Source organism: Nicotiana sylvestris, chromosome 2 (genome assembly GCF_000393655.2).
Source record: "Nicotiana sylvestris chromosome 2, ASM39365v2, whole genome shotgun sequence".
In the NCBI taxonomy this organism is placed as follows: Eukaryota; Viridiplantae; Streptophyta; class Magnoliopsida; order Solanales; family Solanaceae; genus Nicotiana; species Nicotiana sylvestris.
In genome coordinates, this window is record NC_091058.1 from 90,362,161 (window position 1) to 90,378,830 (window position 16,670).

The 16,670-nt window shown below is 40.1% G+C and overlaps 1 protein-coding gene across 1 annotated transcript; it reads right to left on the bottom strand.

The window, feature by feature from the left end:
• Window positions 1-4,523: 4,523 nt before the first annotated feature.
• On the bottom strand, window positions 4,524-5,963 carry LOC138885223 (uncharacterized). The gene has a single exon (XM_070166138.1). The coding sequence runs from the start codon at window positions 5,961-5,963 to the stop codon at window positions 4,524-4,526; it is 1,440 nt and encodes a 479-aa protein (XP_070022239.1).
• Between the last annotated feature and the right edge of the window lie 10,707 nt (window positions 5,964-16,670).

Here is a 16,670-nt window from a genome sequence, read left to right on the forward strand (position 1 = left end):
TTACCCTCCCCAGACCCCACTTGTGGGATTATACTGGGTCGTTGTTGTTGTTGTTGTTGTTGTCGTTGTACCAGTTGCCATTGCTCCATTTCTGTTTGTGTTACTCCAAGACGCAACCAACTTCATCAAGTAGTCAAGAAGATTGTATATATGTAGATCCATCGCCGCCTTATTTGTAGAATTCATAGATTCTGCAATATTTGAAGTCATCACCATGAACCTGTTAACTATTTAATGCGCTACGGACCACCTATCATATCCAATGTTGAATAAGTATTGTTTCACACTCCCATCAAGGTTACATATTTCTTCCATGTGTTGGTTGAATTCGTCAATTATGTGTAACTTAGCCATAGCAAAATATGGGCCTTATTTTCTTCTGGCTCTTCTTGAACCTCAACTTTATGTTATTCCATAAATGGAATATGCATACACAATGAGGCACTTCTAGATACACATCTGAAGTTGCCTTCAAAATGCTTTCATGCCTGTCGGATACGATGCACATTCCCTCCCTTATACCGTATGTTTCTCGAAAATTCTGGAAGACCTATTCCCATGATGCATTATTCTCTGAATTAACCACAGCATATGCGAGTAAAAATATTTTACCTGATTGAACATCCCAAAAATACTTTACTTAAGCTTATATTATACAACATATTAAATGAAAAAGTGGATTTTATGTAAGAGTACAAGGATATGATTACAAATACAAGATTTATACAATAAATAAAATATACTGCATGTAATTTCTATTTACCACATTATATTCAATGAATGTATACTTCAACTAACCTGCCGTATTTTGTGTGCAAGCCGTTAGTTTGGTCTCTCTGTGTGTTGATTTTAAAAAGTTGCCATCAACAAATACATTAGGCATGCAATACTCCCACCCTTTAATTGATGAGTAGAGTGCCACATACACATATAAGAAGCAGCCGTCATCTGACTTTTCTAGTCTTGTCACAGATCCAGGATTTATATACATTAACATATACAAAAACCGCGACACCTTATTGTATGAATTGATTGGTTTACCTCTTAGTAGCTTGAAAGCTCTTTTCCTCGACCTCCATGCATTCATATAGTTCAAATCAACTCCATATTCCCTTTTGATGTTACGCTGCATTTCTGTTGGAGTATACTCTAGCTTAGGATCATCTAACTTTTTCATTATCAAAGTTCCAATGAGATTTGAGGTAGCCTGTCGTTGTGAAAATAATCTGGAACTATTTTCACAAGTGTATATTTTTCAAACTTTCTCGCCTTAAATATATTCGAGGTGTTTAGGCTTGACGACTTAAGATTCCATGAGCATTGATCATCCACACATACAAGATAATACCTGCAATATGATTAGACTACATACGTGAATTACTATTTTGATTTCAATTATAAAATAGCAATGTAAGTTAGCTAAAAACTAGTTTGAAACGCTACTGATATAGACATACAACAACCATCATTCCAAGTATAATTCGTGCATATAAAAACCTAAAACACAAGCGTTACTGTTAGTCTCTTAATGATACTAGCTGAAAAATATACATGTATAATTTAAGTTTATTTCTAATAATACGTTACATATTTTTAGTTCTTCTGCATCCTTCAATGAACCTTTTATATATAAAATTTTATACAGACGTTAATTTCACATTTACCTGGTCTTATTTGAACGCTCAACCTTGAACTAGAACTTTTCTCGGATTGCAAGATGTTTCATAACATTTTGCAGTATATACTTGTTTTTGTACAACTGACCTTAACCTCTTGATGTTTACTGTTATCAATAATACCATATTAATATTCATCGATCCGCATAACATCATAATCCTCCTCATTTTCAAAACTAAACAATTCAGTGGTTTCCAGATTGTCAACCATTGACAATTTCTAAAAAAACATTGAAGTTCGATTCGTTTATAACTGAATTCGAGAATGTACCATCATTAACCTGCTTCTTCTTGCTTATACACAAAGGATAATCAATGAATGACAAATTTTTCCTTTTCAACTCCATGTACAAGCCTAAACTCCTGGCGTCGTATATTTTTATTGGTGAAAAATTCTCTTTCACAGAAAATCAATATCCATTGTATCACTGTTTGCATCAACTCCAAGGATCTTTGATATCTCCGAACGAATAGATTTAAAATCCCAATTTATATTGAACAATATCCCATCGACGCTGAAATTTTTATACTTGTGTTGCATATCCCATTCCCCGCTATGTTGATGCAAAATAGTGATTCTGTTATCCATGGCAAAACAAATAAACTAGATATTTAGTTATTTCCTTTCTGCTAGTTTGCTTCTCGTGTAATATATTATGCAATATATATAGAATACAAAAGATTACTACTGTTACGTATAACCCAATTGTCGGACACTAAATTAGGGATCATTAAGGCGGGGAGCAGATTTCAAGTGAAACTGAAACACGTATTTCCATCAACGATTTTGATGCTCGATTTTAGGGGTATCTTTTAAAGATTTCTTGCTAGAAATATAAATATTTAGTGGCCTTATGTGTAAAATAAGTCCAGCGGCTACCCAAGTGGAATATTTCCTAAAATTTTGCCTACTTATATTTTTTGCCCTAATAATTACTAGTAACAATATTTGGGGGCCCTAATTTTTAAGGGGCCTAAAGCAAGGTTCTCACTTGATTGACCCTTGAGCTGGCTCAGACTAGAACTTGAAGTCTAATCCTTTACTAATTGTAAGTAACTGATAAATATAATTATGTTAGATAATTCAATAGAAATCTTTCTAATAGTTGGTAAATGGTAATTAAATTTATAATTTGACATATAGAAGTAAAAATTCAACAACAACAACAACTATCCAGTAAAATCCCACATAGTGGGGTCTAGGGAGAGTAATGTGTACGCAGACCTTACCCCTACCCCGATAGGGGCAGAGAAGCTGTTTCCGATAGACCCTCGGCTCAGAAAGACAAAAATAAAATAAAAAACAAAAAAAATAAAAAAAATACAAGAAAAGAGAATTCATTAGTACCTCCAGTAGAAACAGTAATAGTAACAAAAGCATAAAAACCAAAAGATGAATGACATGCAATAACAGTAACCAGAATCTAAGGCCCGGGGCTAAGATAAACAACAAGAATAATGTGGGTTCAACATAAACTGCAAGCCATCTAAGATCAACCCTAATCCAACCCCGCCTCACCCTCGGTTTGAAGTAAGGAAAGCTTTACTACCCCTATCCTACAACCCTAATGATTGACCTCCGGGCCTTCCTATCAAGGGCTATGTCCTCGAAAATCTGCAGTCGTACCATGTCCTGCCTGATCACCTCTCCTCAATACTTCTTAGGTCTCCCTCTACCTCTTCTCGTACCCACCACGGCCAGCCGCTCACACCTCCTCACCGGTGCATCAAGGCTTCTCCTCTGCACGTGCCCGAGCCATCTGAGCCTCGCTTCCCCCATCTTGTCATCCACAGGGGCGACCCCCACCTTCCTCCGAATATCTTTATTCCTAATCTTGTCTATCCTAGTGTGCCCGCATATCCACCTCAGCATTCGCATCTCTTCTACTTTCATCATCTGGATATGGGAGTTCTTAACCGGCCAACACTCTGCCCCATACAACATGACCAGCCTAACCACAGCTCTATAAAACTTACCTTTGAGTATCGGTGACACTTTCTTACCACACAAGACTCCAGATGCAAGCCTCCATTTCATCCAGCCCGCCCTTATGCGGTGAGTGACGTCCTCATCGATCTCTCCGTCCCCCTGAATCATCGACCCAAGGTACTTGAAGCTATCTCTCTTAGGGATGACCTGTGACCCAAGCCTCACGTCCCCGCCTACTTCCCTCGACTCAGCGCTAAACTTGCACTCCAGGTACTCTGTCTTAGACCTTCTCAATTTGAAACCCTTAGACTCGAGAGTCTGTCTCCAAACCTCCAATCTCTCATTAACACCGACCCTCGACTAGTCAATTAGAACTATGTCATCAGCAAATAATATACACCATGGCACCTCCCCTTGAATATGGTGTGTCAAAGCATCCATCACCAAGGCAAATAAGAATGGGCTAAGCGCAAAGCCTTGTGTAATCCCATTACAACCGGAAAATGCTCCGAGTCGCCTCCCACAATCCTAACCTTAGTCTTAGCTTCATCATACATGTCCTTGATCGCTCGTATGTAGGCTACCGGCACGCCCTTCGCCTCAAGACATCTCCAGAGCACCTCCCTAGGAACCTTATCATACGCTTTCTCCAATTCAATAAACACCATGTGCAAATCCTTCTTCTTATCCCTGTACTGTTCCACCAACCTCCTAATAAGGTGGATAGCTTCCGTAGTGGAGCGGCCCGGCATGAACCCAAACTGATTGTTGGATATAGACGTCATCTTCCTCTCCCTCACCTCCACCACCCTCTCCCAGACTTTCATGGTATGGCTAAGTAACTTGATACCCCTATAATTGTTACAACACTAGATATCACCTTTGTTCTTGTACAACAGTACCACTGTACTCGACCTTCATTCCTCCGGCATCCTCTTCGTTCTAAAAATTACATTGAACAACCCAGTCAGCCATTCCAATCCTGCTCTACCCACACACTTCCAAAACTCAACCAGAATTTCTTCTGGCCCCGTTGCTCTACCCCTACTCATCTTACGCAAAGCCCCCACGACCTCCTCTACCTTAATGCGCCTGCAATACCTAAAATCTTGGAGACTCTCCAAATGCCCCAAGTCCCCTAGTGCTATATCCCAGTCCCCCTCCTCATTAAGAAGACCATAAAAGTATGTCTGCCATCTCTGCTTCATCTGGGACTCCCCCATCAATACTCTACCATCATCGTCTTTGATGCACCTTACTTGGTCCAGATCCCGGGCCTTCCTCTCCCTCGCTTTAGCCAGCTGAAACAACTTCCTTTCACCGCCTTTCTCCCCAAATTCCTCGCATAGACGGCTAAACGCTGCATTCTTAGCCTCCGTGACCGCCAACTTTGCCTCCTTCCTAGCCACTTTGTACCTCTCTCTATTCGCACTCCTCTCCTCCTCGCTTGTGCTCCCTGCTAACTTCGCGTACGCTACCTTCTTCGCCTCCACTTTACCTTGGACTATGTCATTCCACCACCAGTCTCCTTGGTACCTGCCAGAAAAATCCTTCGATACACCTAGCACCTCTCTCGCCGCCTCCCTCACATAGTTTGTCGTCGTCGACCACATAGTGCTTGCATCTCCACTACTCCTCCAAGCTCCCATAGCGAATAACCTCCCTTCCAACTCTTGGGCTTTATCCTTGGTTAAAGCTTCCCATCTAATCCTCGATCGGCCACGAGCAAACCTCTTCTTCCTCTTCATCATAATGTCGATGTCCATCACTAAGAGCCTATGCTGAGTCGCGAGGGTCTCTCCCGGGATAACCTTGCAATCCTTGCACAACCCTCTATGACACCTTCCGAGGAGAAGGTAATCGATCTGAGTCTGCACCGCCAAACTCCGAAAAGTAACTAGATGCTCCTCCCTCTTTGGGAAAGTCAAGTTTGCAATCACCAGCTTGAAAGCCTTAGCGAAGTCTAATAGCGAAGTACCTCCTCCGTTCCTATCCCCAAGTCCAAAGACACCATGGACCTTGCCGTAACTACCAGCAGCCGCCCCAATATGGCCATTAAAATCCCCTCCAATAAATAACCTTTCAGTATGTGGAATACTACGCACAATCTCGTCCAAGCCCTCCCAAAAGCGCCTCTTAACCTCCTCATCCAAGCCTGCTTGCGGTGCGTAAACGCTAACGACATTGAGGGTGCACTCACCAATCAACAACTTAATAAACATTAGCCTATCATTCACTCGCCTAACCTCAACACCAGACTCTCTAAGATCCTTATTCACCAAGATACCCACTCCATTCTTACCCCTCACGACTCCAGAGTACCATAACTTATACCCATCCGCATTCTTCGCCTTCATCCCTGCCCACCTAGTCTCCTGGATACAAGCTATATTAACCTTTCTCTTCTGGAGAATCTTTGTCAACTCAATAGACTTACCCGTCAGCGTGCCTATGTTCCACGACCCTATCCTCAATCTGCAAGCTCCCTCTTTCCCCTTACCCTCCTTTCCTCTCGTCCCAACCCCTGACCCCCTCCCTACCCCCCTAGTCACCCCCGGAATCCCTCGAGGACATGACCTTACTCTACCATCTCACACCACAGTCACTATACCTACGGCAAACTCCGGAAAACACTAACACGGACCCAAACTAGAAAATAACCGGTTGCAACTACAAATATTCTAATAAGATGCTTAAAGTGATGCTAACTAAATAGCCACAAATTAACTAACATAGAGAAAGAGGCAAGAAAACGGGAGGTACCAACTCCCGATGGAAAGAACCTGGAGATATGATTTGATGCGCCCGGTGATGCTCCGCTCTACTCGCCCGTATGTCTCGAGCTTGCCTGGGCAGCCGCAGCTATTCCCGCGAATATAACCTGGATCCTTTTTTAAAATTGTTGGAGTCTGCTTCGGACCAAATGCTGGCCCTCTAGCTGTCTGTACTCTAGACAACGATGAAAGATCCGTTTGAATTCCATCTCCTGCTACGGACAAAAGTTTTCATTTTTGAAACGACATATTAGAATGTTGGTTCTCTATTGTTTGGACTTAAATAGATAGGCCCTAAAGCCTTTTTGCATACGAACTTTGTCACTTGTCATTAGTCAGAGAACAAACGAATTACATCTAAAACTCATACTATCTGACATGGATATAAAACTATCTGTTGGGGTGGGGGTTGCATTTCTTCAAATTTCCATTTATTAATGCCTAAAACTCATCCTATCTAGTGTATAAAGAATTTTTACCCGTTAACTTGGGGACAAGTAATTGTTTGAATGGTTACTCTAGTGTTAAAACCTCTTTAAACTCAGTCAATTAAGATAATTCTTTCTTGTTATAGTAAATTGAACCTCAAATGCTTCTTAAGGGTGATCTCTTGGACTTGCAGCATATATCGGTGAAATTTTGTCAAGGGAAAACAACAATGTATAGCAGCTCCCAAAAATAATAACCAGTATATATATAATATATGTATAATTAATATATTTTTTATATATATTTGGTTAACATTGACAACCGGCCAAATATGTAACTTGTCCTTTTGTGTCACTCATGTCTAAATGACTGACATAAGCCTATTCTAGGCCCAGCCCACCTTTTTTCGAAGACCAGCCTGAAGAATTTGGACTTAAGACTCAAGATCTTTAAAGGGAAAGCTACATATTTAGCTGCTCAAAATTATTTGGAGCCTGTAGCTAATATACATATATTATACACTAATTTTATATTATATACATATTTATCAGCTTTTCTTTGAAGGGCGGTTATTGAAGTTAATTTCACTTGAATTTAGTTAACCCTTCGGCCTATTTAAGCCCAATTTTAGGGTTCTTTACCTAAATAACCGGTATGATTTATTGTTTACCTTTTTTCTAGCCACTATTTATAGAGTATACATCGATTATATGGTTATACACACATACACACACACACATATATATATATATACACTTGCTACTACTACTACTATCACATTTTTTAGTTTAAGCGATTGTGCGACTATTTAAGTTAATTCTAAAACATGCATCTAACAAATAGGTAATCTTTACAAAAGTTTAGCTTCTATATACTAAAACAATAAGAAAAGTCGACACTATTAGAGTATTTGTTAAAAAATAATTACATATAATTACTAATATAAGTGGAATTAATAATTTAAAAAATTAAATAAGTAACTTTTGTAGCAGGCTAAAATTATAGTGAGAGTGTAAAAGTTTTCTTAAACTAGCAGTAGATATAAGTTAGTAGATCGAATCTCCTAATTAACTCATTGTTTTTGTAACCATATTCAACAAATCTACCATTTACATTCCTTTAGGAGTTGTTTGACTAACTGATAAATCATTTAGGAGCTAGTATTGCATATCATATATATGTGCAATCATGATTCTCTTCTCATTTTCTATTATCCCTTTCCGCCTTTGACGACATTTTGTTTTACGATCATCTTAACTTTCTTACCTCGAATCTTGAATATCCATCTATGTTTCTTGTTTTCACTCAACGTACTCTTCTTGTACCTTTACTATACAACATAAAGAGTGAATTTTTGTTCTTTTTTCCTTGAGCACACCGACCTACAAATCTTTATATCTTTACGGATTTTGACCATTTTGGATTCTTGTGAGAGAAACATTAATGTGTTTTGCATGGATTAAAGGAAGAGGACTAGAGGAGATGGTCTGAATTTTCCTTTAACTTTTCGGCTTTCGGTTATCCATAGATAATATTTAATTCATTTTATTCTTGAATCTAATCTTTGAAGGATTTGCAGTTTTGCATGCGCATGTACGTAGTTCGTCATTTCCTATATTTTGTTAACCGGCCATTAGAGCTCATCAATTTCAGACCGATTGGGGGTGGGAATTAAGTTATTTTCCATTCAAAAGTATGTATATAGAAAATAAACATAAAAACTTATTGAATACTTTTCCATTGTCTGGGTCCAATCAATTATAATACTTAGTTGTTTTTTTATTTTATTTCTCGTGGACCACTTATTTCTCTGAAATAAGCTATATATTAAAATCAGATCACCCCTCAATTATTTAATTGTATCTCATCAATTAATCATATGACACATCGAGTAATTCAGTGTGAAATAGGTATTTGATTTGGTTGACTAGTTTGATGTAGAATTCTCTCGTACGATCCGACCGGTCGTTTTGAGCTTTTGCACTTCGCTCGCCAGTTTTCGGGAATGACTAGCCCCGTGTGATGTATTATGACTTATGTAAATCGCTGGTTTTGGTTTTCAGGGCAATTAGAATGAATTTGGAAGAACAGTTCTCACTTTGAAGCTTAAAATTTGAAAGGTTTGACCAAGTTTTGACTTGTTAGTAGATGACCTCGGATTGGAATTTTTATGATTTGGTAAGCTCCGTTATGTGATTTGGGATTTAGGAGCGTGATCGGAATGCATTTTGGAATTCCGTGGAAGGTTTAGGCTCGAATTGGCGAAATTGAGATTTTGGCGTTTTCCGGTTGATAGGTGAGATTTTGATTCAGGGGTCGGAATGGAATTCCGGAAGTTGCAGTAGTTTCGTTGGGGCATTTGGGATGTGTGTGCAAAATTTCAGGTCATTCGGACGTGATCTGGTATACTTTTTGATCGAAAGCGTAATTCGAAAGATTTTGGAAGCTTCGGCTTGAATCCGATGTGTTTTGGGTGATTCGATATTGTTTGAGGTGTTTTGAAGGTTGGTACAAGTTTGAATGGTGGTATGTGACTTGTTTGTGCTTTTGGTTGAGGTCCCGGGGGCCTCGGGATGATTTTGGATGGTGACCGGAAAGTTTAGAATTTGAGTTGTGCTGTAGATTTTTGTTGTTCCTGTCATTTCCGCACCTGCGGATTGGGGACCGCAGGTGCGAGGTCCGCAAAAGCGGTTATGTGGCGCAGGTGCATAGAAGGTGTCGCAGGTGCGGTTTGGTCCTCGCATTTGCGATAACCGCAAGTACAGTTAGGCAACCGCAGAAGCGAAAATTGCCTTTTAATGAAATTCCGCAAAAGTGGAGGATTTTGCGCAGATGCGGCCCCGCAGATGTGTGACGGGGACCGTAGATGCGAAAGTGCTGGGCAGAGTGTATATAAAGGCTCCTTCGAGATTTTTTGGTCATTCTTCACCATTTTTGGCCAGGATTTGAGCTTTGGGCAGTGATTTTCAAGAGGAATCAAGGATCTTCAATGGGGTAAGTTAGTTAGGTTTTGTATTTTGTGTTTATGATGATTATTTCATTGTTTAATCATGAAATTAGTGGAAAAATTAGAGAAAGAGTTGGGAAATTAGGGCTTGAAGTTGGAGAGTTAAATTGAGGATTTGAGGGGCCATTTGAGGTCCGATTTTGATTATCTTGATATGTATAGACTCGTGGGAGGATGAAGATTCTATTGATGTGATTTTTATCGGATTCCGAGACGTGGGCCCGGGGGCCGGGTTGGACCAATTTCGGGGTTTTGAGTTTAATTCGATTATTTTCGTGTGGGCTTTGTCCCTTTGGCATGTATTGATGATATGATTCTGATTTTGGATAGATTCGGGGTGATTTGAGGCCGAGTCGAGAGGCAAGGGCATCGCGGCGTAGATTTTCTTTCGGATCAAGGTAAGTAATGATTGTAAATGCTGTCCTAAGTGTTTGAACCCCCGGATTTCACATCATTGTGCTACTTTGAGGTGACGCACACGCTAGATGACGAGCGTGGAGTCGTGCACCGTTGGGGATTGTGACTTGGTCCGTCCCGTATGACTGTTAAGTCGTGTATTTGATTTGAAATCTTATGATATTCCATATTCTTTAGATTTATATTATATTTTGGGTTGCATGCCATGTTTGGGGCTTTGTGCCGACCTGTTAAGACCCTTAGGGGCATTTTCACTATTTTTCCTCACTCTATTTGTTTTGAAAGAATATCCTCTGTCATGCTTTACCTGTTTATTATTTAAATCTAGTTTTATCACTTTACTTCTTAAAAATGTGAAAACTGTTTGGGCTGAGTTCCTTGTTTTACTGACGGTCCGAGTGATTATGAGGTTGATGACTGAGATAGACCGAGGGTCTGATTGTGAGATTGATGACTGAGATAGACCGAGGGTCTGATTGTGAGTTTAATGACTAAGAGAGGCCGAGGGCCTGGTTGTGAGGATTATATATTTATGGATCGGGCTGCACGCCGCAGCAATATATATATATATATATATATATATATATATATATATATATATATATATATATGTGTGTGTGTGTGTGTGTGTGTGTGTACATGGATTGGGCTACACGCCGCAGCGATATAGCGCTTGTGCTGTAGGAGCCTCTCCGGAGTCTGCACACCCCTAGTAAGCCCAGTTGACTATATATATGGATCGGGTTGCACTCCGCAGCGATTACTATATGGTACCTATTGAGTGTGACTGCTGAGTGTGAGCACTGATTGGTAAGAGTTGAGCCATGAGTGACTGAGAGGCTTGCCCGAGGGGCTATAAATATATATGTACATGAGTGATGCTTTGCTTGAGGGGTCAGTTTATGAACTTACTATTTTTTTCACTCCTCTTTAAAGTGAGTTTCTATTGAACATGTTGATTTAATTACTACTTTCGCTCATCTTTAGAGCGAGCCTCTATTGAAAATATTGGACAAATGTTTTAAATAACTTCCATTTAAATTGAAGTTTTTAAGTTATGAAATGGTTATGAATTTCTATTATGCCGAGGGGCTGATTATGATTTTTATCGCTTTCACTAGATATATATTTCATTAAACCTCTATGGGAAAGGTTGGAAAGATATTTTCCAAAGGATTTTACTGAAAATGGAAGTTTAACAAAGTGATTTGATGTGTATCCTGTTGTTTTTGGAAACATGCGGTACCCTATGTGGTATACATGATTTCTTGCTGCTCAAATTTTATTTACTTTTGTTACTTAATGGGTTGAAATACTCACATTACTCCCCGCACCTCGTGTGCAGATTCAGGTATTTCGGAACTTGGTAGCGGGTGTTGATTGCTTAGAGGCAGAGTCATCAGAGTTAGCAAGGTGGCTGCACGACATTTGCAGCACTGTTTTCCTTCCTCTCATTTTCATTACTGTATTTAGTACATTTTTAGACTCCTGTTGTATTCAGACCATAGTAGATGCTCAAGAATAGTGACACCCCGATGTCGAGCTTGTATATTATTTTCGCATTGTTCATTTAGAATTATATTATGAAATATTTGTTTAATTAAAGGCTTAAAAATGACTCTTAATAATTAAAGGGTTAATATGGGTGTTGTGTCGACTGGCCTTGTCTTTACGAGAGGCGCCACCACGACCAGGTCTGAGTTTAGGGTCGTGACAAGTTGGTATCAGAGCCTAGGTTACATAGGTTTCACGAGTCATGAGCAGGTTTAGCAAAGTCTCGCGGATCGATACGGAGACGTCTATACTTATCCTCGGGAGGCTGCAGAACCTTTAGAAAAAACTTCACATTCTTGAATTCTTATCGTGCGTCCTTGATTCAGCTTGGAATGTAACTCTTTGAATTCCTTTCACGCATTCGTATGCGCACATAAGCGCTCAGTATCAGATATGCATCGAAGGCTGGTAATTCCCTGATCGAGGGACGAGATATGATCTCTGTGTGTTGATGTTGGCTAGTCTAGAGGACTTGAGGCCAGGTTTTTGTCTGCAGCTTGAGCACCGAGGTGCTGATTATGTGAGCAAGTTTTTTTGAACTTATATGTTCAGTTGTATCCCTATTAGTAGAAGTAATGGCTGGATGGCTATGCGATGAGTATGCTATGACCGCGAGATGTAGTCCTATGATTTGGAAAGGACGAGAAGGGTCTACTGGAGGATAGAATAACTATTAGGTACTTGGTGTTTATCTTGATTTGAGGTATAGCCCCGAGTTATGGGTGTGTGAAGAATCTTTTCATGTTTTCTAGTTGGGAGTGAAGTAAGTTTCATGTTGCGGTATGAGTTCAGACTCAAGAAGATTAAGTGACTGTGTAATATTTATGACGCTGGAAGGCATACAGAAATGTTAGTTTGAGGCGAAGCAGGTGGGTTATCTCCTGCAGAGTGTTCTGAAGTTGTGCATCCTTATGTTGTTTGTTAGAAGATCTCGTTTACAAGTGAAATATATGTGTTGCAATTTAAATTTGGGATCGCTTAAGAGAGTGGGTTTAATTGTTACGAGAGTGAATGCGAGATTGCAAAAGATTTAAAGTACTAGGTGATATGTGTTTCACAAGCTTATGAAGGATTATGTTTAATCTCACTATTGTATTATGGCAGTAATAGAGTATATGCATGAGGAGTTATTGTGAGTGTTTTGATCTAAGGCTTCAAGCCAAGTGGGAGAGTCTGCTATTAATTAGATTGACTGCATGGTTATGTGCTATGTTGATTCCAGTTGAGGCGCACAGGAGAATTAGTTATGGCCTGCGGAGACTGAGACCGAGGATAACTCGAGTAAAGGAAAATTCTTGACAAATGTTATAGCATGCTTCATAGGTGTGTGAGAATCACAGAATGTCTTGGGTTGTTGTTAGTAAAGGATGCTCGGTGCGTAGAACAGGAAGTTCCTTGGTTGTATTAGGATGAGGTTACAATCTGCATTGTCGGAGTACTAATAAGGCACATGTTGTTCGGTTTGTTTGATCATGCTAACTGCAGTTCGAGTAGAGTGAATGACTCTCGAGAATGGTTCGAATGTGTTCGAGATTGTACATGTAAAAATTGAAAATTTTCAAGTGCATGATTTGGCTAGAAACTGAGGTTTACATTGGAGGGTGTCAAGACTTGTGTCATTTCTATATCAATTATGGGATTCTATATATTAATATTAGGAAGGTAATGGCTTCAGATTCACAGGAAGTCTCATCAGGGTAGGTATTTTGAATGTGGTGCCTTTGGGAATATTAAGGAGAGCATTCAGCGGCTTATGAGCCTTAGACAATGTGGTTTTATGCTTGGGTCTCGTGTGGTGAGTCTGGGTTGAGGATTGCGGTATTATGTCAAGAAGAAGTATCAAGTCGAAGGTAAATCAGAAGGAACTTGGATATATGGGATAGCATAGTAGTAGGCCGGATCAGCATGGTAAGGATACGATTAGTTTTTTTGGGTATTTATGAGATAATGAGTTTCTGCAGGTGCTTTGTGGAAACACTCTTAGGTTTTGACGGCTTGCATAGCTTGGTCAAGTTAGAAGGATTCAGTCCTGGCAGGTCTGGTTGTGCAAAGGGAACTCAGAGAGTTCTTGATGATTCCTACCACAGTTTGGAGGTGTATATTTTTTACTGGCATGAGGAGCATGGGATGTATATTGATTTTCTCCTAGATGAGATCAAATGGAAAAGTTCTTGACTGGTTGAGTACATAGTTACTTGTAGCTCGGAAGGGATATGATGTTTCCATGTTATCCTAGGATTGTATAGTATATGCGGTATGTTGTGTGGGGTTGAGATTTGCATGTGTAGGGTCACGGTTCAGTTTTGAAAGAAAGGTCATAAACTCTTAGATAACATAGGCAGCTTCCGATGACTAGATAAATGAGATCACTGATTGGTGTGGCTTGATGGGGTTATACATATCAGAAATGGCGATGTGTTTGAATTATGGATGCTTTATTGGTATTGCGGCACTATCTTGTCTGATCGACTAATGATATTCGAGTTTGTTTGGTGGCATAGAAGAATTATAGGTGTACCTCTCATGGGATGATTGATTATTAGAGGTGTGTTGTTTATTCGAGCGGCGAAATTAGGATCAGATATGGTAATTCGTATGGCTTATGGACTTGGAGATTGAAAGATATTGTAAATAGGTTAGCTCGTGGTTGTGGACGGTAAAGATGTGGGCAAGTTAGTCAGATGATAGTATGTGCTATGATTCAGTCATTGTGAACCTTCAGAGGGTTATTTATCTATTGTGGGTGACTAGAGTTGATGTGTGTTTCATTGGTAAACCTATATGGATGTGTGTTCTGCATCGAGACGGCTTTGTTGACTTCGAGTTACTATTGGTGAGGGATGCGTTGATTCGGTTGTTATGGAGCTGTTAGTAATCAGGGGGGATCTATGAGTCATATTTCCGTATTGCGAGACGTTAGGATTTGTTGGTTATAGGCACATGTGGTGCGGTGTTATTGGGGCCTCTCAGTGGAATTCGAGCGGGAAGAGTGCTTGGTATTGCTTAGTGGATGGCGTATCGGTTATGTCCTTTCGAGTTGTGTGGTGTTATGTAATTGCCTCGCAGTGGTTATGATGATTTCTTTGGTTTTAGACATCATATTGCGCATGGTTATCGATTTTGAGCATAGTGACTTAAGGTGTCTCATGTGTACCAGTGTTTGGATGAGGTTGCACATTGGAGCGAAGCTATATGGAAGTATGATCCCGCGGGTTAGATTCGTGTGTTCTATTTCTATGAGGTGTGATGGGTTCTCAGCCTTGTGTTGTGGTGGTACTGGTGAGCTTGCGGTACAGCTCTTTCATTTGAGTCATTTTCATGATTTGAGTAAGTTTGGATTGTTGCTTATTGGTGCATGGATTGCACAAGTTGTGGATTTAGCTTGTATTGATGTGTCATGTCACCATAGTAGTTGTGTTGGATTAGATGAGATCGTTGGGATCTTTAATGAATGCAAATGGATTCGACGTCAGCATGTTGGAAGGATAATATCGAGGTTCGGCTCAGAAATTTGCTGTGGTCTTTGCCAAAGGAGAAGTGGCTTCATGAAGGGTTGATCTGAGAAGTAGGTATGGCTAACTGCGTGTTTCGTTTATCATTGGCAGCATATGAAAGTGTTGGAATGAGACTTTAGTTGATACGCGGTTTTTTATCGATATTCGGTTGTTGTGTGCAGTTGCTGTGATTAGAAGTTACTGCTACAAGTGTTTAAGTATGTGATATATCATGTAATTGCACCCGAGGTTACAGGTATGGGTCATTATAGTTGTTCGGGCTTATTCAGAGTATAGATGTGAGATCTTGATCTTGTGGATGATTTTGGAAGTGGAAATGTGGTTCTAAGGTTTATGGGCTAGGTTGGATGGTGAAATTTCAATTACATTGTGTTATCGGACCTATATGAGATAGGGTGACATGGGATCAACCCCGGGTATGTGCATGGTAAGGTTATTCAGCGATTGGTTGGCTTTTGAAACTACTCTAGGCATGTTCGAGGACGAACATATGTTTAGTGGAGGGGATGTAATGACCCAACCGGTCATTTTGAGCTTTTGCACTTCGCTCGCTAGTTCTAGGGCATGACTAGCCCCGTGTGATGTATTATGACTTATGTAAAGCATTGGTTTTGGTTTTCAGGGCAATCAGAATAAATTTGGAAGAGCAGTTCTCAGTTTGAAGCTTAAAATTTGAAAGGTTTGACCAAGTTTTGACTTGTTAGTAGATGACCTTTAATTGGAATTTTCATGATTTGGTTAGCTCCGTTATGTGATTTGGGACTTAGAAGCGTGATCGGAATGCATTTTAGAAGTCAGTGGAAGGTTTACGCTCGAATTGGCGAAATTGAGATTTTGGCATTTTCCGGTTAATAGGTGAGATTTTGATTCAGGGGTCGGAATGAAATTCCAGAAGTTGCAGTAGTTTCGTTGGGGCATTAGGGATGTGTGCACAAAATTTCGGTTCATTCGGACGTGGTCTGGTATACTTTTTGATCGAATGCGTAATCCGGAAGATTTTGGAAGCTTCGGCATGAATCCGATGTGTTTTGGGTGATTCGATGTTGTTTGAGGTGTTTTGAAGATTGATACAAGTTTGAATGGTGGTATGTGACGTTTTTGTGCTTTTGGTTGAGGTGCCAGGGGCCTCGGGATGATTTCGGATGGTAACCGGAAAGTTTAGAATTTGAGTTGTGCTGCAGATTTTTGTTGTTCCTGTCATTTCCGCACCTGCGGATTGGGGACCGCAGGTGCGAGGTCCATAGAAGCGGTTATGTGGCGCAGGTGCGTAGAAGGTGTCTTAGGTGCGGTTTGGTCCCCGAATCTACAATGACCACAGGTGCGGTTAGGCAACCGCAGAAGCGAAAATTGCCTTTTAATGAAATTCCG

What these genes read in the sequence shown, in the direction of transcription:
- LOC138885223 (XM_070166138.1), bottom strand. Translation starts at nt 5,963, where the DNA reads ATGAAGGCGAAGAATGCGGATGGGTATAAGTTATGGTACTCTGGAGTC.